The 27955-nt window shown below is 34.5% G+C and overlaps 1 protein-coding gene and 1 long non-coding RNA gene across 6 annotated transcripts in view; one reads left to right on the forward strand and one right to left on the reverse strand.

The window, feature by feature from the left end:
• LOC129800282 (uncharacterized) overlaps positions 1-26114 on the forward strand; it is a 34552-nt gene extending 8438 nt beyond the window's left edge. The window contains exon 5 of one of the 3 annotated variants that reach the window (XR_008751611.1): positions 25924-26114. This is a non-coding gene — a long non-coding RNA (uncharacterized LOC129800282). Of the gene's footprint in view, positions 1-21414; positions 22166-25923 lie in introns of those variants that run through there. The other 2 variants (XR_008751612.1, XR_008751610.1) reach the window with 2 other exon arrangements.
• LOC129800280 (uncharacterized) lies at positions 173-27955 on the reverse strand. 3 transcript variants are annotated; one of them, XM_055844556.1, is made up of 6 exons: positions 27714-27955; positions 18669-18951; positions 16783-17009; positions 5735-6219; positions 1224-1689; positions 173-1159 (listed from the first exon to the last, which is right to left on the reverse strand). In XM_055844556.1, exons 2-6 carry the CDS (start codon positions 18861-18863, stop codon positions 298-300), a joined length of 2235 nt encoding a protein of 744 aa, XP_055700531.1. In that variant the 5' UTR covers positions 18864-18951; positions 27714-27955; the 3' UTR covers positions 173-297. The 3 variants fall into 3 exon arrangements, with proteins under 3 accessions (XP_055700531.1, XP_055700532.1, XP_055700533.1); XM_055844557.1 differs by having other exon boundaries at positions 27364-27805; XM_055844558.1 differs by lacking the exons at positions 16783-17009; positions 18669-18951; positions 27714-27955 and adding an exon at positions 13295-14703.

The following is a 27955-nucleotide window of genomic DNA, read 5'->3' on the forward strand; positions in this document are numbered from 1 at the left end:
GTGGTCACATCTAAAGAATTCCAGCTACCATAAGCTTATCTGGGCTTATTACTGGTCATTTTCTTTTTCAAATAGTTTGAGTACAAAAGACTAACAAAAGGAAAAAAAGTTCATTGAAATTGGTTATTAAACATTAGGAAATAGATAAACAAAAAATAATACACTATGCCACTAGACTAGGGGATAAGTTATTATTATAGGAATAAGTAGGGTTATTCGTGGTACAATTCACCTATAAATTTATAAAAAAAATTCAATATACAGGAAGAAGATTTGTGATTTCGCGAGATATTGTGATCAATAATGATTAACAGCGGCTAGGCCAACGCGTCCACTGGTACAAGGGGTACGAGGCATTGGATTTCGTGGTTCGGCATAGCTGTGGCGATATCCCTTTACTAGATTTCTTGATATCATACGGGGTGGCTCATGATCGCGATATGTCGGCACAGAAATGTTCTGCAATGAAAGATCTTCATCTGAACTCCAGTCGTCCTTACAAAGTATTGGACTCGATCTTAGATGCTGTAAGGAGTGCCTCGAAGAAGGATCGAGCGATTCCCTTTTGGATGCCATTACATCATATGAACGACTTGGCTTATGAACTCCACATTCCATAGCTTTGAATTTCTCTCTAGCATTGTAAAAACGCTCTTTTGGAGACACCTTCTTTCCTTCAATTACATAATCACGTCGACTCGGCTTAAACTCTTCTTGAGCATACTGATACATTTTGACATCCTCATGATAGCGTTTCTGCGATAAATAACTTTTCTTGTCATTCCATGTTTCTTCCATGGGAATAATCTCAAGATGATACTTAGAATCATCAAAGGATTTGTATCGCATTACTGGAGACTTTATCATCTTCTCAATTGATTCCCGGTAAGGCTGACTTTCTAGCTCATGATAGGGATTTCTCTCAATTCCATCTTCTGCAGCAAAGTCCCCGTACTTGGATATTTCTACTGATTTTTCCCGACTCGCATTACTGGATTTTTCTGACAAATGCAATTTATAACGTGGCTTCTCTTCACGATATTTTACATTTTCCATCTTCTCAATCATATTGTCCATTTGATCAGATCGTAATCTTCCTCGATGACAATTTTGTCGACATTTTTCTGCCATATATTTTTGTTTGTCTGTCAGGTTCTCTCTGAAATTTTAAATATAATATATTGAAAAAAACTTATAAAAAATATGAATAATTTTGAAATTACCTAAATTTAAAATCAATTTCCTTTGTTTTTGTAGAAGACACCCTTCTTACTGGTCTCTCAATTTCATCTTTTTCTAAGACATCCTTTTCATCTTCAGAGAATTGGTTTTTTTTTAACTCTACAGCATAATTTTTACCTTGATCAAATACCTCTCGAAACCGAGTTGACTCATTGTATGGATGGCGATTTTTTGTTAGAATTGGTTTTACCTCGTCTTCACGTGATTGTGAAGAATCACTCCTTCGTCGCTCTTCAGCCGGTGCTTTTAAAGGAATTATTCGGTGCTTGAGAAGTACATTGTGATTGTCAACAAACTGATCATTACGTGGAGCTTCGTCGGGATACAAATATGTGGTTATTGGTCTCTGAGTCGACAATCCGATGGGTGTCAGATTATCTGGGGCAGGTCTCCGTGGTGCCTGCATAATAATAATTGATTCTTGATGATCATTGGTCCAATCATCATCTGTAGAGAATAAAACATATTTTAAAGATTAAAAGTAAAAATTATTAACTCTCTCTTATTTTCTCATTTCTAAAACAATTAACCTAAATTTTAAGAGAGAAATTTTTTCATACTTTATTTATTTTTCATACTTTTCTAATATCAATGTGTGGAAACAATATTAGAGTATTTTAACTCTTTCGTATCTTTTGGGACTCTGAGTATCCAAAGCAGCATATGAATATTCAGTGAAAAACAGAGTTTTTTAATTATTCAGAACTGAGAAAAATTCAATTCTTTTGGATGATTACATACTATATAAGGATGTCCGAATGTAAGATATTTTTTGTAGGACCTCAATTAATTCCTGAGCTTAAATATTTTTGATTAAAAAATTGTGAAATTAGCTTGCAGCATATGCTGCGGTCCGGAAAGAGTTTACTCTTTCCGGACCGAAGCATATGCTGCAAGCCAATTTCATCATTTTTTAATCAAAAATATCTAAGTTCAGGAATTAATTGAGGTCCTACAAAAATATCTTACATTTGGACATCTTTATAGTTTGTAATCATCCACAAGAATCGGATTTTTATCAATTCTGAATAATTAAAAAAGATTGTTTTTCACAGAGCATTCATATGCTGCTTTGGGTACTCAGAGTCGCCCAAAAAAGAGACGAAAGAGTTAAGCTTCAAAGTGCGGCCGGCCAGGAACGTAACTTTGCCACACATATATTCGTGATCAGGAAGTAGCGAAACACATATTGGCAAAGTTTGGGCCTGATCGGAGGACGTGAAATTTTGGTAGGATTGTAGTAGGTGAGATTGTTAAGAATCTCACCTAATATCAGAAAAGAAATTACAGGCAATTCCTAATGAGAGGAAAAAACACATATTGGCAAAGTTTGGGCCTGATCGGAGGACGTGAAATTTTGGTAGGATTGTAGTAGGTGAGATTGTTAAGAATCTCACCTAATATCAGAAAAGAAATTACAGGCAATTCCTAATGAGAGGAAAAAATGACCAATGATAAGCCCGCAAAGCTTATGTTAGCTGAGATTATTTACAGGTGGCCTCGAAATGTGTGCAACTCGGTATACTTGTAATTGCAACTCGATATACATGAAAATTCGATTGTGTGTTGAATTTTCACGCATTTCGGGTTGCAAGCACCCCGAGTTCCACGTATACCGAGGTCATCTTTAAAGAATCTCAACTATCATAAGTTTATCTGGACTTATCATTGGACATTTTCTATTTTAAATAGTTTGAGTACAGAAGGCCAACAAAATATAGTTTCTGAGGCCCAAATTTATTTTCTCAATAGCTCAGCCCCTATGGCATCGATCAATCTCAAACTTTTATAATATGATATAGACGGGCCTAAGACATTTCGAGTAAAAAAAAGTTAAAGGTGACCCAAACTACAAGGTCAAAAATTGAATTTTCAAATGGCCATATCTTCAGTTCTAATTTCCAGAATTTGAAAATTTTCGGTTTTCTGAAAAGCTCTCTTAGAATCCTATAACTTTTTAGACGATGTTGAATATTTCGAAAACTAGACGATGCTTTTTCTCGAAAGAGATATAGACAAGCGGTTTTAGACAAAGGTTAAAAAAATGTTGTTGGACGGCTAGAAGTTGATGATGTCAGATCTACCCGCGCCCCCTTCCCCTTTTTTGGAATACCCTCAAATTTTGTTTTCTCAATAACTCAGCTCCTATGGCATCAATCGATCTCAAATTTTAGTATGCTATAGTTAAACCTGAGCTTTCGACTAAAAAAATTAAGCCCCCCAAAACCCCTGACCTGAATTACAAGGGGTCAAAAATTGAATTTTCAATATGATCATATCTCCAGTTCTGATTGTCAGAATTTAAAAAGTTTTGGTATTTTGGAAAGCTCTCATGGAGTACTACAACTCTTATGACACATCAATTTAATATGATTTAATCAAAGGTCCGCTTACTCGAAAAATCGATTTTCGAGTTTTTGATCTCAAATATTTTAAAAACTAGACGACGCTTTTCTTTTAGATTTTAGTATGTTGCAACTGAGATCGAGACCTTTCCAATGGTAAGTCGCAATCCTTCGATGTTCCCTGACCTAAGTTAAAATCAAAAATGCCGTGACCTGACTGTGTTTTCCGTGTCTATGAAGAGATTTCTCTGAAATTTTAATATAGTAATTCGAGAAGATATGGACCATTTCGGCTCCTGCCTAAACCCCACGCAGCATCTACACCTCATTTGGTCTATTTAAGCTCTTCAACATTCAAATGAAAATCCCCAAGTTACAGCTTTACCTTAAAAATTGTCCGAGAAAATAAAAATTGAATTTTTGGGTAACCAAAAAACGGCCAAAAGTTTTTGTTTTACCATAAGAATACGTGTAGTCTACTGTATTTGTATGACGTTCATCAGAGAAAAGTAGGAATTCGATTTCACATATATTCGTGTGGGAATGTGCAATAATTTCTCTCATTGTAATTCTCCGCAGAGAAATATTTGAGAAAAAGCACTATAGAATGTCTAGGACTTTGCTGGACAACTAAAATGAGAGGGAATATGTGAAATGAAACTTCTATTTGACCTGACGAATACCGCACAAATACTTGTGACTTCCTATTTTGCGCCCGGCCGGGAAGCTGTCAAATGTTTTGATGTATGGAAAAATAGGATTTAGAGGCACACGACATTAGCATTTAAATTTAAAGGCTGCTGCAGGGTGATATTTGCAAATTTTTGCCACCCACAAAAATTGTGTCATCTGAACCAAAATGTATTAACAGAAATATTAAGCCTGATTAACCTTCTATGTGTCACAATGGAAGATTTATTTGTAAAATGATTTTTACTATGAAAAATTTGTGGAGCATTAAAATTACAGTTTAGAGCTCATTTTCATTTTTTTTTATCCACCATATAGGAAATAGGAGCTAGGCTCTCCATTTTTGATGATTTGTGAGGATGATGGATAGCTACCTAATAGTTAATAGAATATAATTTATGCTTTTGAGAACAACGAAAAAATCGCAACATTTAAAGGCTGCTGCATTTAAAGGCAGACGACTTTCCCCTATGTTCCGATTTTGACGTTGTAGTATGTTCAAAGAAAAGTCCTGATTTGTATCAATATGTTTTGTAGACCTGAGGAAGGAGGAAACCCCCTTCGAAACGTCGGTTTTATGAGAAAATAAAGGAGAAGGACCCAAAGGTCAAATCCGTGTTCACAATTTTATCCATTTCGACCAACAAGAACAGTTTAATCTACACGATTGTTTGCACACATTTTGAGTTGCAAGCATCCCTAGTTGCATGCATTTCGAGGTATCCTGTACAGAATTTCAGCTATGCTATAAGCTTATCTAGGCTTATCACTGGTTTTTTCAACAGACATGTAATTGTATAAATTTAAAATTTATAAATATATAAAAACTATGTGAAAATCTCCTATTATATTAATCTATATTGTATTCTTTATATATCAAATTCATGTAATATAATTCCCTTATACTTTAGCAATGTGCTACAAATCGGATCAAGATTTTTGCTCCGAAGTACCAATTTATTGCTTAAGCTTATTTATGTTGTGTTTTTGAGGATCTCTTTAAATCACACTTTAAGGAAACACTCAAGAATTAATATATCTCAATATATAGCAAAAGAAAAGTTTTACAGGAACTGTTTGATAATACATCATCCAAAACGCACTTGATGACACAAACTAAACTAACATGAGAGCGGTCTTCAATTTTAGACTACACTGCTAATGCTCATTATCACAACAATTTGAACCAAGACAGCTCAGTAAGCGATATAGCAATAATAACTATAATCTCAGTAGAGTTCCGTGACTTCTTGAGAATGACCGTCAATAATATAATTGCAAAATTGCTCTAAATGATGATGCGAATCAGTATTTTTTGTGTGACACCTGTGACACTGTGTTTCTATGTTGATAAAAACTATGCACACTCATGGACGTCAATGATTTGGCTCACAATGATCGAACGATGTTAAATAAAACCATCATAATAATGGCTCGTTAATTACAAAGTGACTCACCACTAGATATTTGTATATCCTGACGCTCAGGACTGGGTGCTAGATCTGATCCAATGCCAGAAGACCCACGCGAGGACACACCCTGCTTTCCAGAATCTGGTCCACCTACAATCGACTGGTTTTGACACCGCCGAAGTTCAGTGGCTGCTAGATTTCCCTTTGAACGGTGCACAGTGTCGTAATCACGTGGCGGAAGCAGTATGGGAGGGCCTTTTCCGTTCAATTTGGCACGCAATTCTGCCGCCAAAGAATCATAAAGTGTTGTCTTTGGTACTCCTATAGTCATTGAACATATGGGACTGATGGGTGAGCGCTCCCCACTACATTCAGATTCACGATTGCTGGTGTCATCACTGCCTACCGAAGGCACAAAAGTTTTCGAAGGATGTGTAGAATGTTCCAATTCAACACGGTGGCCATATATCGGATTAGATATTTTCGGGGACAGCTTAGGGGATACATGAATCATCTGTGGGAGACCCAACCTGCAAAGATAAGACATATGTATATGTCAAGACCTCAATGAACACAAATTGAGTTACTCTAGTTTCGCATGGTAAATATTCCATCAAGGTTTACGTTTGCTCCTTATGAAAAAAAATCGCATTACTCAATATGTATACATAGGTATATGAACTAAAAAGAATCAGACATAATTCTCTTTCATATACATGATATCTATACACATAAAGCTATTTTACCAACCAACGGCTTTTCATATTACCCAACTACACATGTCTAATTTTCTCACGGAAAATTTTTAGTTATTGTTGTTAGTTGCTAATCAAATGAGCACGTGTGTGTCTGTGCCCTTAAGCCCTATATGACATTTTTTTTTCGACATTTTGGAGCAAGAGCCATTTTCTCTTTCAACTTGTTTCCCTTAGGAAATGTGATCAACATATGATCCATCGATCTGTTAACTTTCTACTTGCTATTTCCTTTGTATTATAAGATCGAATGGGGATCTCAGTGGCGCAATAGGCAAAACCGTTGGCTCTTGGGCGGTGAGATCTCTGACTCGACTCTCACAGCTGTGAGTTCAAGTCACGTCCGGTGCAAGCAACTAAATGTATAAAAACAAAATACATTTTCACATGTGATAAAACGTAATTTAATGCACCTCCTCTCTGCCCAAAAAGTTCAGAAGCACGGAAGAAGCATTCACTACGGAAAAGGTGTTACTGAACGATCTACGATCAGAGCAGATTCTTCCAACATGGGACGCATTGTAATGATTACATTGTAATAGCAAATAAAGTGTATCTATACGATTAATAATAAGATTTAATATGCATTCACTAGTCGGAATTTAAACAAACGATTTAATGTAGCATCAATTGGTGTAATTTTATAATTATTTGCGTAAGTATATTGGCCTACTCACAAGACTCAAAATGCTAAAAATGCCTCTTAATATTTACAGTCATTAGTATTGTAAATATTAATTTCCTTTCATTTGTAATCCAGAGTATTAGTGTAGCATTAGTTTATTTCTACGTTTGCTGATTTTTTTTATTTTTTACAATTTTCGTAGATAATCATTTCGCGCAAAAAAACAATTTTATTGTATAATTAAAAGATGTTTTTTTTTTAAATAGTCTATGTCTATACAATGTGTGGCATTTGTGAAGAATCTAAGTCAAATACCGAGAAATTTAAAGCACTTTAGTGGCGTTTTCTCAAGATTCTTTCGTTAAAAGAACACGTTTTCTCTACAAATATTCAATTTTTTCTCTCGAAACTATACAAATTCTCTTATTTATGCTCTATAAAATAAAATTATTTAAATTTGAACGCAAAATCAACGTGGGAAATGTGTTCAGCAAATGCCATTTCTATATCTCAATATGTGACTGAAATTAAGTATAATATAGATAATAGATAATAGTTATTATTAATCGTATTGAGATATACAAGGTAATAATTTTTACAATATCAATTCCCGTGGTGTGGATGCTTCTTCCATGCTCCCGGAGTTGTCAGGCGAAGGCGGTGCATTATATTTCGTTATTGTTAATGTGAAAATTGTCTAAATCAGACATTCAGACATTTGCACTGGGCGGGCTCGAACTCTCAACTGTAAGAGTTGAGTCAGAGATCTCATCCGTCCAAGAGCCATCGGTCTTGCCTATTGCGCCATTGAGATCCCCTATAATAGTGACACTTTAGAAATAAAAACGCGAGTCGCACAGTGTCTGCGGTCAAAGCCAGTCGCGCTTGCTTGTGTTCTTATTTTGCATAATTTGTCATCGTGGCTTTTAACCTGTTGAAAGGTAAAAGTTCTGTTAAAAAATCCCCAGTGCCTTTGCCCCCGGATCCCAAAGGAGCTTGTGTTAAAAGTGATCCTTCAACACTCCCTCCCTCGACCCCAAAGAGGGCGAGGAGCTCGGATGAGGAGTGCGGCCCTAGAACTAGAAAAGTTTCTCGTGAGGAAGTGCCATTTACACCATCCCCTCTTGGGTCCAGTGATAGTGACAGTGAGATAAGAGACTCAATAATCATGCCCAATATTTTTGAGCATCTAAAAGATGATGACAGTGGGGACGCTCTCGGTGCATCCAATGTTCAGAGGAGGTCATTACCTCCTCCACTCATTATAAATCATGCTGACGCAAAAAATCATGCAGTTTTGGAATGTCTGCGCAAGTTGATTCCGAGCAAATTCCACACGAAGTATATGAGCATTGGGCTCAAATTACAACTTCTTGATAACAGTGCATATAAAGATATTAAAGACACTTTGATTAAAATGAACATCAAGTTCTACACCCACGATATGAAGAGTGAGAGTATGAAGAAGTACATCTTAACAGGCCTCCCTGAGATCAGCAGCTTGGAGTCTGAGGTCATCTCAGAAATGAAAGATGTCTATGGACTTACACCGAAGGAAGTGAGAAAAATCCCGCCAAAAAATAGGCGATATTCAGATGATTGCATCTTAATAGTTATTTTTGACAAAAATGGTCCAAGTCTTAATGACCTACTTAAGATCCAATACATCTACAATGTAAGAGTTAAATGGAGCCACTTTAAGCCAAAACCCAGAGGTCCCACCCTCTGTGATAAATGTTATCTCTTCGGCCACGGAGCCAAAAATTGCTTCATGGAGGTTTGCTGCAAACGGTGCAGTGGCCCACATGGTGTGGATAAATGTCCTTTTAAAGCAAAGTTTAAGTGCCGAAACTGCGAAGGACCTCATGCTGCTGATGATCCCGATTGTCCGGCGAAAACGAAATTTCTAGCTATGCGACAACGGTTGAGCCAAAACAAGCGTAACCCCCGCTCCCGTAGATTTTCTTCTACCTATGAAAGACAACCAACATCGCGTAGGAGCTCCATAGTTCAGGATAGACGTCCACCACCACCCACCGCAAGAGACTTTCCTCGCCCAGACTTTTTGACTGAACAACCTGCTAGAAAACCAGAAGGCGCTTGGGGCGGCAGAAACTTTGATCGACCATTCAACAAGTCTGACAGCAACCTATTTACTGCACAGGAGATCCTTGCTATCTCCAAAGAGCTCATCAGTGGCCTGAGAAAGTGCAGGAGCAAGAGCGAACAACTGGACTTAATGTTCACCATTACTGTCAAATACCTGAATGACTAATCAGGAACCATGTCTAAGTATCATGTTCTGGAATGCCCAGAGCATCTCGAATAAGATATCTGAATTTTCTCAATTTTTATATCATAATAATATTGATATTGCTCTTGTTTCAGAGACCTGGTGGAGTCCAAAACACTCAGCGACCTTGCAAGGATACTCTATTTATAGGAATGATAGAGATTTGAAGATTGGTGGTGGCGTTGCTGCCATTCTTAAAGAAGACATAAGACATAAAGTATTACCTGTGCCTAACACTAAAGTTATAGAGGTACTTGGAATTCAAATTTTTGGGCATAAGATATTTACAATTTATGTTGCATATTTTCCTGGGACTCAGTTGTCTCCTCAGAAATTGACAGATTTTAAAAGAGATATTCAATTACTGACCTCGACTCGGGGGGATTATATTATATGCGGAGACTTTAATTCTAAGCATCGCTATTGGAATTGTTTTCGAGCTAATAACGCTGGTAATATTTTGTACAAGGAGATGATTGACCGGAACTTCTTTATTTTATTTCCATCAACCCCTACCTTTTTTCCTCACCAGGCTAACAAAAATACTAATTCTACGTTGGATCTATGTCTAACAAATAATCCAGAGCTTGTCCAAAATATTCAAACCGCTCAAGATTTATCATCTGATCACCGTCCTGTAATATTTCTAAACTCCTACGGACTAAACCCTAATCCAACTACCAGCACTAGCAGCTTCAATTTCGATAAAGCCAATTGGCGTAAATTTCGTAAAATTATATGTTCTGAAGTTCAAAAGAAGTTTCCTTCTAAGATTGGTCTTATCTCTACGCAAAATGAAATAAACCTTAAAATTAATTCGTTCACTGATATAGTCCTGTCAGCTTCTAAAGAAACCATTCCTTTTGTTAATAGTAGTAAATCATTTCATTCACCCTTGCCGAATCATATTTTAAATTACATTTCTTACAAAAATTCTTTGCGTGTTCGTTGGCAAAGAACTCGTGATCCTTTTCTTAAACAACAATTAAATCAATGGAATTGTTTTATCAAAAATGAAGTTAAAGAACATAGAAATAAGCAATGGAACCACCGATTGTTAAAACTTAAAAACAACAGCAAAGATTTCTGGAAAATTACCAAATCTCTTAAGAACCGGAACTCTCAAATTGCGCCATTAAAAGTTGACGACACCTGCATTTTAGATGATGCAGATAAAGCCAAAATTTTAGGTAAACAGTTCGCCAGTGCACACAATTTAACATCAAATACCAAAACTGATCCTGGTCTCGAAAATATGGTCCAAGCGAATGCTAAAATGATAGATTTTATAAAATCTGATCCATCTGAAATTGACTTACCTACCACCAATGAGCTCCGTGAACTTATAAAGGAACTTAAACCCAGAAAAGCTCCAGGTCCAGACAATATTTTTCCCAAAATGATCAAAAATCTACCTTTGAATGCCATAAATTTCCTAACTTCAATTTTTTGTTCCTGCATTTTATTGGGATATTTTCCAGTAGCATGGAAAGAAGCCCGGGTTGTACCTATCCCAAAGCCTGGAAAGGATCTTTCAAATCCAACTAGTTATAGACCAATCAGTTTGTTAAGTTCTTTAGGTAAACTCTTTGAAAAAGTCTTACTAAATCGCCTAAGGCTAATTCTTGATAGCAAAGATATTATTCCCAAGGAGCAATTTGGATTTAGGCCCAATCATTCCACTGTTCACCAGTTAACTCGAGTGAAAAATATAATTTCGAAATCTTTCCGAGATAAGAAGTCTACAGGAATGTTGTCATTCGATTTGGAAAAGTGTTTCGACACGATATGGCACGAAGGCCTGATCTATAAAATGTCTAAGCTCAAAATTCCTTTTTATTTAATCAAAATTATCCATTCTTTTCTTATTGATCGTTCTTTTCAAGTTAAAGTTCGAGATTCCCTATCGTCTAAGCAACTGATTCCAGCAGGTGTTCCTCAAGGGAGTACCCTCAGTCCTACCTTATTCAACATTTTTGTACATGATTTACCATCTATATTCAAAAATTGCCATGTTTCTCTTTTCGCAGATGATACGGCAATTTTATACTCTTCGAAGAATCCAAACAAAATCATAAATTTGCTAACCCTTAATGCTGAGAAATTTGCTGATTATTGCGGCAAGTGGAAACTAAAGTTAAATGCAGACAAAACGCAGTCAATCTTCTTTACAAAAAGGAAATCTGCCAAATTTAAGCCAGAACGCCCAATAACTTTTCAAAATAAAAATATCCAATGGTCCTGTAGTTTAAAATATCTTGGCCTTGTTTTTGATCCAACTTTAACTTGGAAAGAGCATATCCATCATTCCCAGGAAAAAGCGATAAAATGCATCAAAATTTTTTATCCTTTAATTCATAGAAAATCTAAACTTTCAGAGAAAAATAAAATGCTTGTTCTAACAGCCATTGTCAGAGCATTCCTTTTATATGGTTGCCCAGTTTGGGGAAATTGTGCTAAGACACACATCTCTAAACTTCAAATTGTACAAAACAAATTTTTGAGGTTAATACTAAATTTACCTATTTTCACTCCTACACATTGGCTACACGAAATAGCAAAAATCGAAACTATTGGTCATCTCGTTGTCAAAATTTCAACGACTTTTCAGGAAAAATGTCACAGTAGTGCGCACCCTATTATACAAGATCTTATGGTTATGGACTCCACCTCGTCTTAATTCTTATAAGAATACAGTTTATGAAGTTTTTATTCCTAATTTTCTTCTTCACTATTTTATAAACCAAACCTTGTAAAATTCATGTTAAAACTTTTGAATATTGTATAAAGTTGAAAAGTGTAGTAACACTGAACACTAATTTTATTGTTAAAAAAAAAATTTTGTAATGTTATCAATATAATTTAGAAATAAATCGTTGTTGAAAAAAAAAAAAAAAAAAAAAAAAAAAAAGAAATAAAAACGCAAAAATAAATGTTTTCGAAAATAGTTAGTTGTATTGACTACATACTTTCACTGCAGCAGTACTATGGGAAAACTCTTTTGTTTTACAGTAAATCGACGAAATTGGATAGATGACATAATCTGAGCAAAAAATAATGTATGGACGAAATATAGACATAAATGTCTTCTACTATTACCCGTCAAATCATTATTCTACCTGCCGATTTTACTCTGAGGTTTTTTGAATTTTAACGGTATATTCTAGTACATTCAGAGAAAATCTGCAGATTCTCGGCAGAATTTCTCCCTAGAAAATTTGCATAACCTCCATTACTTCACAAAAATATTGTTGATTTATGAAGAAACTGTAGAAGTTATAAAGAAAATTGTATGCTCTGCTTAACAAGCATTACCGAGTACACATTTTAGATAAGTAAAAAAACTGCGAGCAAAAATACTAATTTCTTAAAAATCGCCAATCGAATGATACAAAAACACGAAATTTTGGTCGACACTCTGTTTAAAGTTTTCACTTCACTTTTCTCTACTTGTAACACGGCGTCGCAGAATTCTTTATTTTATATAAACACCGTGATATCACTAAGAATAACTCTATAGAATTTAGCAAACTTCAGTGAAAAATTTTTCCATCTCTTCTGACACATCTTGTCTGGAAAGTCTGGAATGTAGAAAAAATCTACAGAATATCTACAGAAATTCGTTTAGAGATTCGTCAGAAAATCTGCCGAAATATTCTGACGAATTTTGTCCCAAGCCCAAATAAAATTCGTAAGAATATCTACAGAATTTATCTGCAGATATTCTGTAGAGGTGTAGATTTTCTCTACAGAAGTCTTAAAGATATCTGCAGATATTATTTGACGGGTATTTTAAAGTAATCATCAAAATTGGTTAAGTGGAAGTCGAGACAATTGAGGTTATGTGCTATGAAAATTGGTTTTTCGACTGTGGCGTCCATATAGCCTTGGTCCTACAAAGTTTAAATTTTCTAGAAAGTTGTTGTGCTTACCGAAAACTTTTCGTTTTTGCGCCCTCACTTCAAATGCGGTAAAATAGAACCGGAGATATTGGGTTTCGAATTACATGAACTTTAACCCAATATCTCCAGTTCTATCGTAACCACAGCGATCCCACAGTCCCACATCACTTTTTGTAAACTTCATAGCCTAGTAGACTGCAACACCACAAAATGCACAAATGGTGTTTTTGAGAAAAATTAATTTGAATTTTTATGTGAAGAATTTACAACCACTATCGTTGGTAATTTTTGCACGAGCATTATAGTTGTGAGGTTTGTGTATTTGAATTTTTATGTTATCACATAGCACCACTGACTGGTGAAATTTTAAATTATCTTCTAATATCGCTGATCGTGACAAACCCACAAAGAAAAATTCAGGTCAAAATGTTAATTATAACCAGAGAGAGTAAGACGGAGTAATTTGGAATCAAGCCTATTTTGCAATTTTTAGAGGTTCTCACTGTTTCATATGGTCAAAGGAAATAAGAAAACCACGAGGCAGTACAGGACTTTACGTTCAAAAGTACTTCTTCGTAGTTTTATTGTTTTGCCATCTGAAATTGGTTGGAAATCTCATAGTTCCAAATTAGACATGATTCCAAATTACCACATCTTACCCTATAGTCGGGTCAATTTTTGAACTTTGATCCCTTCCTTACAGCTCGGATCAGGGATGTTTGAGACAATTAAGATTTTTTTAAGATATAATATTAGATTTTATTTAGATATTTAAACGTAACTACAGCATACTAAAATTTCAGCTCAATCCACGCCATAGGGCCAGAACTACAGGGGAAAGCGACCTGCCTTTGAATATTTCAATTTTTCTATTTATTTTCCAAAGCAAAAACCCTATTCTCTAAACTGTAGTGTTTAAAACCTTAGAGAAAATTGGGGCAGCAATAAACACAGGGTAGTTATAAAAATTGCAATTTTTTAAAATTAGATAGTAGACTAGGACGAAACTTATATGAATTCACAGTTGCTGTAGGGATCCTTGTTCAGTAAAGAAATAGTCGACATAAATCCAAGTAGGTATAGACATAAATATCAGTGTTTATTTCTACCTTGTGTTTCAAAATTCAACAATTCTCTGACATTGTATCACTTTGTTATATAGAGGGGGAGTGGGGCACCTTTTAGCCTACACAGTAAAAAAATTTACAACCACTATTGTTGGTAATTTTTGCACGAGCATTATAGTTGTGAGGTTTGTGTATTGGAAATGTTGTGTATTGGCAAAGTTGTGTATTGTCAATTTTATAAAATGACTTCCTGTCTATAATTTTGATTGTAGAGCAATTTTGTTCGGTTTATGTGTATTATATCTGTGAAAAGTCTCTGTATTAAACTAAGAAAAAAGAAAAAAAAGAACAAAAAAAGAAAAAAACATGAAGAGAGGGGGGGTGTCTGAGACTTGAACCCCTAACCTTTGCGTTGATGGTCTCGCGTTTTCCGGCCGCGCCACGAACTTGCTTACTTCTCTTAAGTAAATGGCCAAGAGTTGCATCGTCAATTTTTCTAATTTATGTGATGCTTCCTTTGTTTTCTTTTATTACATAATTATTCCTCATTTTTTACGACTAAGGTATATTTTAAGAAACCAATGAATGATTCTAGAAGACAATTAGACAATTAGAAATGCGAAAAATGACTAAAATTGCAGTAGTAAACAATGAAATTTTGATAGTTCTCACACAAATTTTCCCATACACAAATTCCATTACACAAACATAATTTTACTAGCATTATGTTAGTATGGTACTACAAATATGATAGTAATTTTACAATTTACAACCAAAATGCTTGTGACATTACACAACTTTTCCCATACACAACTTTATTTTTCACACAATTTTTTACGTGTATTTTTAAATAAAATTGATCTCATCAATAATATAATTTAGTTAGATGCACAAAAAGATTGAGAAGCTAAATTACATTATGTTATGGCTAAATTAAACTTAAACATAGGAGAAAAAGCCCAATTTCAAAGGTACCCAACTTCCCCCTACTAGGCGCTCTCTGGTCAAAAAATGAATTGAACAACCAATAAATTAAATTATCTCAGTCCAGAGCAACAGATAACAGATCAAGGTCTTCGACAAAATTATAAAGGACTCTAGTCAATATTTCACCCATAATATTGTTTTTCGGTTGGTTCATCCAAATCTTACACAGAAAAAATATTTCATAGAATTGTACGTAAATATTTGTAAGTGCCCATCCCAAGCGGCATTTGATATCCAAATAATGTATGTCTCAAATGTAACCAACATATTTTCAACGTAACCAATCTATTTCTAAAAAATATAATGTATGAACAAAATGGAAGTATATAAACTGAAAATTGTACGCGATAAATACCAAAAAAACAACTTAACTAAAAAATGTATAGAAAATATTAGTTATTTTCTATCAATAAGAATAATACTTTTTATTTGATAAATTACAGTTAATATATTGAAATTTCCCCTTAAAATTACGACTAAATGTTTTTAGATCCATCAAAAGGTCATAATATAATCCATTTTTGAGTGAAAATGTGTAAATCTATGTCGAAAACATCGAAAGTATATTTATTTTACATAGTGAGAAAAACGTTTGGTGAAGTTCCTTGAGATAGTATTTAGTGAATTTCTGAAGAAAATCTTCTAAATGCAAGGGAGCAGTGTTTTTCTGGAGATGTCGTTCCTGGTGGAATCCAACCCAGCCTTTGAAGGAACATTTCCTGTGATTTTCCTCCAGAAATTGCCGGAAGTTAATCCATCTGTGTATTCTTGAGGTGTTCCACAGTACAGTGACCTCGTACTCCATGGATTGCAAGATGGATGGAAAGGAGAAAATTTACGGGCACTATCTCAAGGAACTTCACCAAACGTTTTTCTCACTTAATTATCCGAAATCCGATTTTGGAACAGTTCAATCCCAATCTAATGCGGCGGTGTAAATAGCCTCAATGTTTGATTTTATGACAGGATCCCGTGATATAAACATTAAATGAATAAATTAGGGACAGTTTCACTCAGCTAAACTTTTTTTCAAAGTTTGTTTGCTAAACGAATAAGAACCAAATTTAAAATAATAATTTTTTATTAGTTTCTCTCGAATATGAAAATAAAAAAATAAAATTGCTCACCATAATTCTCAGTCAAAAATGTTGTGTTTTCGTAAGTAATACATTCGTGAAACTACCCCACCCTAGCCTAATTATGAATTGCCGAATTGCCTAACGCGATCTTATAACAGATTTGTTGGAAAAATACATAAATAATACGTAAGGAAAAATTGGTTGTCATTTAAGAGTTTGGTTGTTTTTTCATCATTTACGATAGTATGTAAATGATAGAGAAATTTCTTAGGTACAGCATCATGCATTTCATCACGCAACTTAATGTAATATAAGTCATTGTCAATAAGTATCCAGTGGTATAATTAATTTATGTCTGAGAGGAAAAAAAGAAAAGACCACTCACCTCGATTCGAGTTCATTGAATCGTTTCTGATTTTCTGGTCGATTGATCAATATTTGAAGTTGCTGTTGAAGAGCCTTAGCTGTACCTTCCGAGTCACATCTATAGGCATGCACATGTAGAGGACACCGTGTTGCTGGATTGTATAGGAGAAGAATACATGCTACAAGATCATCCGTTTGCATTGAACAGGTGATCGCACTGTGCGGTATAAAATGCTTTGAAGAACCCTGTTAGACAAAAATGTAGAGAAGGTACTTACGTCATCGGAAGTTTTATAACTTTAAGAAAAAGCAACCTAATTATATACATCAATACTCCCATTATAAAGAATATTTTACAACTCGACATGTTAGAAGATGGAAAAAACACAGAAAAATGCACAATTTTGGGTGCACTTTTTCAAAAAAATCTTTAAAAAATACACTTTACTTTCAGCGTAGGTTCTTGATATGTTCACAAGAGTTATAGAGGATGAAATTACGCATCATTTTAGCTTTATGTGACTACTACCGAATAAATAGGACCGGAGATATAAATTTTTGAATTTTAGAAAACAGCAAAAAACTAAAAATGTATATTCAAAAAAAATCCGGACGTGACCCGGACAAACGGATTTCAGATTTGAGTTCCCTAAATGACCCTCTAACAAATTTTTGCACTCTCGTCAGAAACACCCACAAAAACCTAAATTTTATCTCACAGTGATATTATACAAAATTAAAGTGTTTCCACTCGTTGGATACGCTGCAAATATTTTACAATTTTCTAAGTAGCTGTAGCCCTACGGCACGGATCGAGCTAAAATTTTAATATGCTATAGCTTTACTTTTTATCTGTCAAACAACAACCAAAATTAAATTGCTCAAACACCCCTGACTCGAGCTATAAGGGGTCAAAGTCGAAAAATTGATCGCCCTATATCTCTGGTTCTAATAAACTTTTTGACCTTAATTTTTGTCTGAAAGTTCATCTCGATGAGCACTTTCAGCAAGCGATGAGCATTTCTGACCCATACCAAGGGCCAGAATAATTAATTTGGAAAATTCGAAATTTTCTTTTAAATAATAGCGCCCCTAGCGGTGGTTTTTCGATTGTGAGTTGAATTTTGGTGGTAAAGAATCGCGTCGAGTAAACTGTTCTTGTCGGTCGACATAGATAAAATTGGCTCGACGAGATCCTTTACCCCCACCTGTAAAGAAACTCAGCTACCATAAGCTTATCTGGGCTTATCGGTTTATCACTGGTTTTTCACTGTGTAGATAATTATTAATGGGACTCTTCACTGTTAATTAGGACGATTCAGATTTGGTTTCGGATTTTAATTGTGGCACTACAAATAAAAATGGCGCTGAATAATTTGGACGACAAAAAAATGTCAATATTTCAGAAAAAATCGAAAGTCAATGATATTGTGTAGGTAGAACGACCCCAAAGTAAAATTAAGGGAGTATAATCAAGCTAATATTTCAAAAATGTCATATAACTGTTTTGTCAACATCTCACATGATATTTTTTATCGAATATCCAAAAAAGAAGAAAAATTCCACGAAATTGGATTTGACCTGGTCCTTTAGTCGTCATATTCGCAAGACCAGGATTCAAGGGAGTTTTAACGAAATAAATGGCTCACCAATTAGCGATTTCTGAAATTATGGCTAAAAATCTGAAATTATGGCCTATTTTGGAGAGTTTTCGAAAATCTTCTTTTTGGACAGGATGAAAAAGTTGGATAATCGTTGAAAACGCTATACAAACTTTTAAAGAATGTACCTTGACGAATAGAATTGAATTTGACCAAAAAAATTCTTGTCTACGGACTTATTGACCAACGTGTTAAAGATTCTCAGCTAAAAAATACTGAATATTCAAAATGATAGTCTACTCACTTGAATTATCTTCAATCCTTTATGTGAAACTTGAAGAGTTATTTTAAGTGGGTCGTGCTCTCTGGAAGTGTCAATGAAGCGTGGAATGGCAGACATTAGTATCCTCTGTCCACGGAGTCCTTTAGCCTCCTGGGCTCCAAGGAACCATACATAGTAGGAAGCTTTCTGAACATCTTTTCTTAGTCTCAAAGCCATAGTTCTTCGTCCGTTTCTATGCTTTTGTTTCAGACCTTCATTACGAGTATGTATGAGTCATAAAGCTGGCGAACATCTATTGAATTTTCTATAAAAATAAAAAAAAAGTCTTTTTTAGTTATCTAGTGATGATTATTATAATTGTATGCGGGTTTTGCTGAAGCCCAAGTACGGTAAAAAATATTATTATAAGAGGACAGTCTTAATGAAGCATTTGCTCGTGCAAAAAGTTAGCTGAGATTCTTTACAATCTCAGTTATTTTGTTTTCGTCCAAATTTTATTTTCTCAATAACTCAGCACCTATGGCATCGATCGATCTCAAATTTTAGTATGTTATAGCTGGGCCTAAGAGCTTTCGATTAGAAAAATTTAAACCCCTCCCCGACGTCCCTGATCCAAGCTATAAGGGGTCAAAAATTCAATTTTCAAATGACCATATATCCGGTTCTGATTATTGGAATTTGAAAAAATCTTGGTGTTTTGGAAAGCTCTCGTGGAGTACTGCAACCCTACCGACACCCCAACTTCATCCGATTTAATAGAAGGTCCGATTAATCGAAAAATCAATTTTCGAATAATTAATGTCGAATATTTCGAAAACCCAACGATGTTTTTTCTTTATATTTTAGTATGTTGTAGCTGAGATCGAGACCTTTCCAACGTGGGTCGCACTCCTTATTAGATCTTTCCTGACCTCAGCTTTAGTCGCAAATGTTTTGACCGGACCAAATTTCGGTGTTTATGAAGCGACTTCGATGAAATTTTAGTATATATTTTATCTGAAATCGAGATCTTTCTAACGATGTGTCCCGTCCGTCTCTACACCAATCTACTGTACCCCAACCCTTACAATATTCAATTGGACCAGACCGTATCTCTAGTGTTTATTAACCGATTTCAATAAACTTTTAGATGAGATTTTTTCTTTTGTTGGCCTTCCCCACTCAGAATATTTAAAATAGAAAATAACCAGTGATAAGCCGAGATAAGCTTATGGTAGCTGAGATTCCTTACAGGTGACCTCGAAGTGCGTGGAACTCGGAATGCGTGAAAATTCTATTGTGAGTTGAATTTTAAAAGTAAACGTAAATAATCGCATCGAGCCAATTTTATCCATTTCGACTGACAAAAACAGTTTGCTCGACGTGATTCTTTACTCCCAAAATAAAACTCACACTCGAATTTTCACGCATTCCGAGTTGCAAGCACCCCGAGTTGCACGCCGAGTCGCACTTTCGGGGTCACCTATACAGAATCTCAGCTACCATAAGCTTATTTGGGCTTATCACTGGTTTTTTTTAATTTAAATTGCAAATATCGAGAACCAAGATACCTTTATGCTTAAAGTAAGAACGCATATCAAAACACATTTTTCAAAATTATTTCAAAAAGTGAAAATTTCCGAAAACTCGTTTGCTCAGTTTTGGCAGCAGTTCAGGGACAGAAATGCTTGAACTTGTCACTTAGGGAACATCTAAACGGGGGGATTTTATTTCGAAACCGCCATTTTGAAACAAAATTCCCCCACTGAGCTTTAGACCGGTGCATTTTTGCCTATCTTTTGCCGCTTAAAATCTCCCTCTTCGAAAGCTCCATTTGTTTATGTTCGAATATTTTGACATTTCAAGCTATTTTAAATAATTTTTTTTTAATTTTTCAAGAGATGCTTTTTTTGTGAACTATTTTCAAAGTTATCAAGAGTCGAAAAGCAGGTAACATAGGGACCTGGTATTGATAACTCTTCTGAATGTATCGTTTAATCTTCATTAGAATATGGTCGAATTGTTAAATATAATTCCTTAAATAGAAATAAAGAAATAGGTTAATAGAATAAAGTTGATTTATAGAAAAATAAAAACTTAGGATATTTTCTTAATTTAGCAAAAATGTTAGCATAAAATCCTGCGGTAGGACGGTTGTGACACAAAGGATGGGTGCCCCATCTCCTTTTCCTTATAAAGTGTTCGTCACCAGGCATAAATATTAACTTTACCACTCTTTAACAAATTCTTTGATTGTAAAACACTATTTGATTGACGTTTGAAACGTTTCGAAATAAAATAGAAAGTCTTCCAGACTATCTATTTTAGTTAGAGCACACTTGGAGAATTTATAACAGAGGGTGGAGAAAATTTATCTCAGGCATGAATCACTAGGGGAGATTTCCCGAGACTCACCGGTGCATAGAACAGTGGGGTGCATTTCGAAATCCCCCCGTATAGAAGACGCCTTAAGGTTTGCACATATCACACGACGACAAGATGAGAGGCGACTATAAAGTGAAAAATAGATGGAAAAGGGGTGGCAAAGCGTCCGAGGCTTTGCGAGCTGCTCGAACTCCCGAGAAAGAGCTCTGCCTTATATATCTTTTCGCAAGTTTTTCTGATGTATAGAAAATTATTTTCGAATTAAATTTGTCTATAAATCACGACAAAACCATCTTGAAGTTGAAAATTGTTCAAGAAGAGGGTTTCAAAAACTCATTAACCTTTTAATTAATTAATTGAACAAATCGGGTGAAAATTAAGCTTCGATCTTCAATAATTCCAGATGGCGATTTTTCCGGTGATAGGTGTCTAAGGACGAAATCTTCAGCTGGACTAACTCCAAAACATATCCAAAAAATGAACGAAATCGTCAGGGCCAATTTTTTGCAAAGTCAAAAAATCATGTTTTTGGAGGGGATAGAAGGGTGGGGGGTAATTTGGGTAAGTTAGATAGAGAATGTTGACTTGTGGGGGTTCACTGAAGACCGGAAGTCAATATCTCTTACCGTTTAGCAGCCAGGATGGAGAGAAGTTAACTTCTCGAACATAAATTCTTTTCTCGTCTTTTTCTCATCTCATAATAAAATTAATTGAATGTTCAACAGGTTAAGAAATACACTTTTAGTAATAATCATACTCTCTTCTTATGATCACGTAAATCATAATTTCAATTCAAAGGTGCACATAGATTTGAGGGAAAGTATCTTTTCTGTCACATAAGACTAATATATATTACAAATTCTTTATGTATTAATTAATGCGATTGAACTTTGAATTCTTTTATTTTCAGAAATTGGCATTTAAGTGTCCGTGTAAATTCATCCATTGTTGAAAATAACTACAATATTTGTAAAAGAGAATGTTGAATGCTTTTAAAATAGTGTGCGACATTTAAGAGGAGAGGCTGTTTTTATTCTTGTTGAATATTTATGAATAAGAAATATAAGCTGAAAATCAAGTTTATAAATACCAAAAGAAGACACCATGGCATGTTCATGATGATGATGATGAGAATAGCAAATCTTATTACACAATCTCTAATATTTTTTTTTTCCTAATACTTAAAAATTTGCTTATTTTTCCTATACAGCGTTAGGATTTTTTTACACTACTCTTTATACTTCCACCTCACCTGTTTTACTTTATTACATAAAATAACTCCTCTTTATTTTGTTATTATACCTATAGTGTATATGACTAATTGACCGGAGTTATATTATTTAATAAGTTTTTATAAGACAATTTCATTCCTTATTAACTCGAAATCGTTTGCTCATTATCAACTAAACATAAATTGAACTAAGATGAGCTTCTTTGTTAAATTCCGGAACTTGTTCAAAATAAAATAGTTTCCAATGAGTTCACTATTATACTTAATATATTTTTGATACTTTAAAATTAATATGGTTAACAAGACTCCTTTATACTATTAGCCCGGTTTTAGACTTAAGAATGAGCCATATGGCTTAACTGCTCTAATTTTTTATCAATAGTTAATAAGGAAAACTTCAACTTGGGAATGGATTATTAAAGATAACTGACCTACAGGATTCTCAAAAAGCAATATCATTTCTTGCTATTTACGATTTACAGACTTTTGAGAACCGGGCTAAACAAAAAAAATATAGTAATTTGCGGTATCGTATTTTTATTACCTCTTGGAGAAAAAGAGATGGAAAATCGTCCCATTCTTTGTGAAATGCTGGAACTAATAACTTAGATGCAATAGCAGAAAAATAGTGGGAAGTGGGGCACCTTCGAAATTGGGATTTTTTCCTATATTCTTTGGTAACCCCTTTGGTGATTTGTAAAAAAAATAGTATTTAAATTTACCCGATTTTTTGTACGGGACAACATACATAATTACTGCCTGATGATCATTTCAGATAAGCTCATTTCTTCCCTGTTAGGAAAATTAAAAAAAAAAAACATTTTATGTACTTTACTTGGGTATTTCATTGGAATGATTTCTTATTTTTCTTTCCCTGCGATTATAAACAAACACAAAATTATTATAAATATTTAATGATCTTTCACATTAAGTGATGTCATTACGAACATCTTTATTATCTCATGCTCTCACACTCTTAATTCATTAAAGAATTACCGTAGACTTTGCCCCCCCCCCCCCTACTGTTCGTAAACTTTTTTCAATTCAATGTGTAAGAATGATCCTCACCGATCAGACATGACAGATTGGATCGGTAAAAAAGTGGTTTAAGTGCTCAAATTAAAGAAAAGCTCACACACAGGAGGGGGCATAGTCACCCACTGAGGACAAGTCACTCAATCAAAAAAAACACTCAAAGAAAATCAATGTCGCATAATTTACCATTTTATTTTTTTGCACTTTAACTACTATTTCAAAATATCATATTTGTGACGCAACCGGCTTTTTCGCATTTTATTTTTCGCTTAAAAAATATTGTTCATGACACGCTTAACATAATGGTCAATTGTTGGCATACACGTAGGAGAGACTGGGGCAAAAAGTCACAAAACGGATATTTTATTTTTTTACAAGCTACTCGAGCGCTTCAAAAATTTCTAATTAGCGCAGTTTTATAGGAAATTTATCGCTCTACAACTTTCTGAAAGTAATTTTCCTCTATTTTGTAAGGAAATACGTTCATCGAGCCAATTTCTAAAAGGTAATTTTGTGACTATTCTCAAAAATGCTGGGCAAATAGTACCAAACATTGGGTATTATCATATTTTGATTCGCTTCATTACGGGCTTCCGTAAATTTGAAAATATACCTAGAGGACATATTTTCATAGAAAATTTATTCATCTACATCTTTGTAAAACACCGTTTTCTCTGCGAGAAAAGTGAGAAAACGAGAAAAGCGCTTTTCAAACTATTTTAGAAAAACACACAAAAGACTGCAAATCGTTTGACCAATGCAAACCATGATCCAGTCACCACAAGGTCCGCAAGATACCGTGGCATACCAACACATAGTAACCGTGAGGTAAAGTCTACAGCACGAGTCTCCAGATAAGGAAATAGAGGAAGACCAAGGATTGAATCCACCCAAGGAGAAATATGATCAAACTTTCGGAGTCCGAAGACATACCGCAAACAAGAGTTAAATGCCCAATTCAGTCGGGCCTGTGTTTCAGCGTTAGCACTGAAAAATAGTTCAGCCCCGTACGTGAAGAAAGGGACAATTAAAGCTCTAACTAATAGAAGCCTTGTACCCTGAGGCGTGAAGGACTGAAGGCGTCGCAAAGTGCGCACTCTTCCCTCGATGTTCCCTAGCTTTCACGCATTTCAACACTGAGAGAAGGTTTAGTGAATCAACCAACTTTCATATGAGGCTTGGTATTACGCTTGAGGCTTGTTCCGACACTCTGGCAAATTCAAGCCTTATCGAGTGTGAGAACTTCTCAACGGCTTCCAGACGCATTTCGAAGTCACATGTAAAGTATCAAAGATCTCAGCTCATAAGCTTATCTGAGCTTGTCATTGGTTTTTTTTCCTTATTCTGGTCTAGAAATATTGAAAAAACACAATTATATGCAAGGAAACAGAATTTCGAATTTCGAATATTAACGATTTTGATCAAAAATATCTTGGCTCGAGAATTAATTGTGTTCCTGCAAAAAATATCTTAGATTTGGGTATCCTTATAGTTTGTAATGATCCACAAGAATCGGATTTTTAACGACTTTAAATAGTCCAAAAAAATGTTTTCTCCATGGGTACCCATAGAATCCGAAAGGAGACGAAAGAGTTAATGCAAATTTTCGTAAGTTCTTGCCTAGTAAGAAATAGTGAGATAGTGTAGTTCGATCTTTTAAATTTAAGATATTTTATTCGTCTGCATGACAGATATAGTAGACTTTCACTCAATCGGCTCTTTTTCAATCAGGAGAAGAATTTTATTGATAATTTTCACGTTTGATTTTGAAGCATATTTGAGGCGCTCAGAGCAAAAAAAAACTCAAAGTCGTAGGGGAAACTGGGGCACCACCAAACACGGGGTACCACCAAACACTAATTTTTATTTCTAAACTACTTGGATTATCTCGACCATTTCTTCAGTGAACAAGCATCCCTATAGTGCCTATAAATTCCTATAGGTCTTATCCTCTAAAGTCGAATATCCGATTTAAAAATCGCAGTGTTTGGTGGTACCCCGTGTTTGGTGGTGCCCCAGTTTCCCCTATGCATTTCCCTATTAAAATAGCGTTTTTTTGCTCTGAGCTCCTCATTTGATCAAATTTGCTAACGTTGAAACAATCATATATATGACAATGTATTGACCAGATGACTTCGTTTTGGTGGCGTTTTTTCTTCACTCTAATACTTTTACTAAAATTTTGTACTGTGTTTGCTTCTGTTATCTTCATGTCGTGCGAGTTTTAAATACATAAAAGATATATCAAGTATCATATTTTATCATACACATCAAGTAACTAATAATTTTCACAACAAGTAGGTACTTTAGTTATTTGAAATATATTAAATTCGTTCGAATCGTAATTTAATTCCGTAAGATGAAATAGGAGAAATTCTTCTTCAGCACATTGTATCACTTGAAAGTCAATTCACTACATAACCTGAATACCATATAAATATTCAAATATACGCCTTCTCTAATGCTATGCAATGAGGACACATTTGATTACCAATGAAAGTCTCTCGATTTCTTTAGCAAATATACGCTTAAATACAAAAGAATTCATCACTTCAAAATATATCTGAGAAAGTTATTTTTTCTTTTGACCAATCGATACCTTCTTTTACATTTTCATACTTAATTGTGACCCTTTTTCATTTACAGGAAAACCAAACCTGCTTTTTAATTGATTTACTTCTGAAAAGTCAGCTACTCTACAGTAAACACCTTACTTAGTAAATTAGGATTGATCTTGTGTTCTGCAATTACTATTTGCTAAGAAATATTTTCATCATTTTCATTGTTGTTAAAAATTATAAAGTCAAACGATAAAATAATAACCACCATTATCTTCATATCGCGACCTACATATATTTCATACTAAGCATATTTCCGAACGTACCTCCTCTAAAAAGAATATAAATCTACATAGGACAGTCTTCATCTCAACAATGCGAAAAAACAGCAAACTGATTACTTAATTTTATGATGTCAAATCAAATTTTCTTATAGCTTTGAATACTCAACTAGTTTCTGTCGTTTAAGCTATTTGCAATTTTTCTTTAAGCTTTGCGAAAACTCCCGTTTTTCTCAAGAATCCATTGCGCGGTGAAAATTCTTGAAAGAGTGCGTAATTATGATTTTCACCGAGCATACAAAATTAGCATATTAATAAAGAAGAGAATCATAGTGTAATTTCTCTTTATTTTTATTATTATTATTATTATTGAATCATTATTTTAATTAATTATTTATGTGATCTTTCGCGCGATACAATTACTTGCAATTCGAAGAATCACACAGAATCTTTCTGCGAGGGTATCAGGTTCGTCACTTGAACGTTGAACTCTTTTTTATTCACATTTTGTAAGTCTTTAAATTCAGTTTACAGTAATTCCTTTCCATACTATTGTGACTTTAAATAAAATACCTAAGGTAAAGTGCCCTCGAGTCGACCGGTTCCTTGACTCGACCGGTGGTCAATATTTGAATGTTTTAATGGTGAATTTCTATAAAATTGTCACTGATTCGTATTTATTTATGAAATAATTGACCTATTAATGTTAGCTCATACGCCAAATATTAGTGCAAATATATATAAATTGAATATATAACTCTACGGGTCGACTTGAGGAAAATTTACCTTATATATGAATATAAGGTATTATAGACTATATAATAGACTCAATTATAGACTATATAGACAATTTTTAACGAAAGAAATAGTAAATACAACAATTAATAACTTATATCGGAGACAGTCAAAATCCCGAAAGGCCAAATCCCGAAAGGGCCAAGATCCCGAAAGCCAAAACCTCAAATGTTCAAAATCTTAAAAGGGATGAAATTATATGGAGGATAATCTGTAGAATAATTTCTCGACACACTAAAAAATTTTCCTTTGCCTCAAGTAAACCCGGGTGATTATTCGAATCATAGTATTAGCAGTATTAAAAATCATAGGAGTTTTCTTCCAAAGACAAAAACTGAAAAAAAACTTCTAGATGCATTCGCATCGAAAACATTTATGTTCATGATATGATAGTAAGGTAAAATACTTTTGGATTCTCTTGTAGTATTGGCAACAAGAGGTACTTTTCATACCTTCGCAGGTAAATTGCAATGGCGATATTAAAACTTTGAAACCAGAGATGGGAAAATTTATCTAATTTTTCTGTTTTCACTTTCACACAATATTAGTGAACTTTTCTGCCTTCTACCTTTCTCTATATCACTCCCTTTGCACACTTTAGTAGTAAAGTAACTCACTTAAGCACAAAAGGTACACTTTTATAAATTTTGAATGTAAAAGAATATATAGTGATAAATGGTAACACTCTTTATTATCCAGTATACTGTGGAAACCTTTCTACGTGGATAGATTTCTCCAGATAACACGGCTATTAAAATAGTTTCCAGCAAAGGCACAGTTAAAATTAACACCGTTTCTTTACCTTCTTCTTTCTCTACACTACTTCTTTTTGTTAAACTGGGAGTTGTATAAAGTTAAGACATCTTGACTGGATGAATGCCTTCTCGAGACTATTTATAAATTGTTCGACGGACGATGTGAAGCCCGATGTTGAAGTTGGAACCAAATACACATTCACATTTTCTTTTCCAAGCTTTAATTCTCTTTCTCAAAGTCTCACAACATATCAACACATTACAGCATGCCAATGGAATTTTTGGTATT

The sequence above is a fragment of the Phlebotomus papatasi genome, chromosome 2 (assembly GCF_024763615.1).
Source record: "Phlebotomus papatasi isolate M1 chromosome 2, Ppap_2.1, whole genome shotgun sequence".
In the NCBI taxonomy this organism is placed as follows: domain Eukaryota; kingdom Metazoa; phylum Arthropoda; class Insecta; order Diptera; family Psychodidae; genus Phlebotomus; species Phlebotomus papatasi.

Excerpts from the sequence above, each read along its gene's own strand:
- LOC129800280 (XM_055844556.1), bottom strand. The coding sequence starts at position 18,863 with ATGGCTTTGAGACTAAGAAAAGATGTTCAGAAAGCTTCCTACTATGTA. Across the intron at positions 17,010-18,668 it reads AAGGATTGAAGATAATTCAA|GGTTCTTCAAAGCATTTTAT; the intron begins GTGAGTAGACTA and ends TTTGTCTAACAG. Across the intron at positions 1,690-5,734 it reads GGATATACAAATATCTAGTG|ATGATGATTGGACCAATGAT; the intron begins GTGAGTCACTTT and ends TATTCTCTACAG.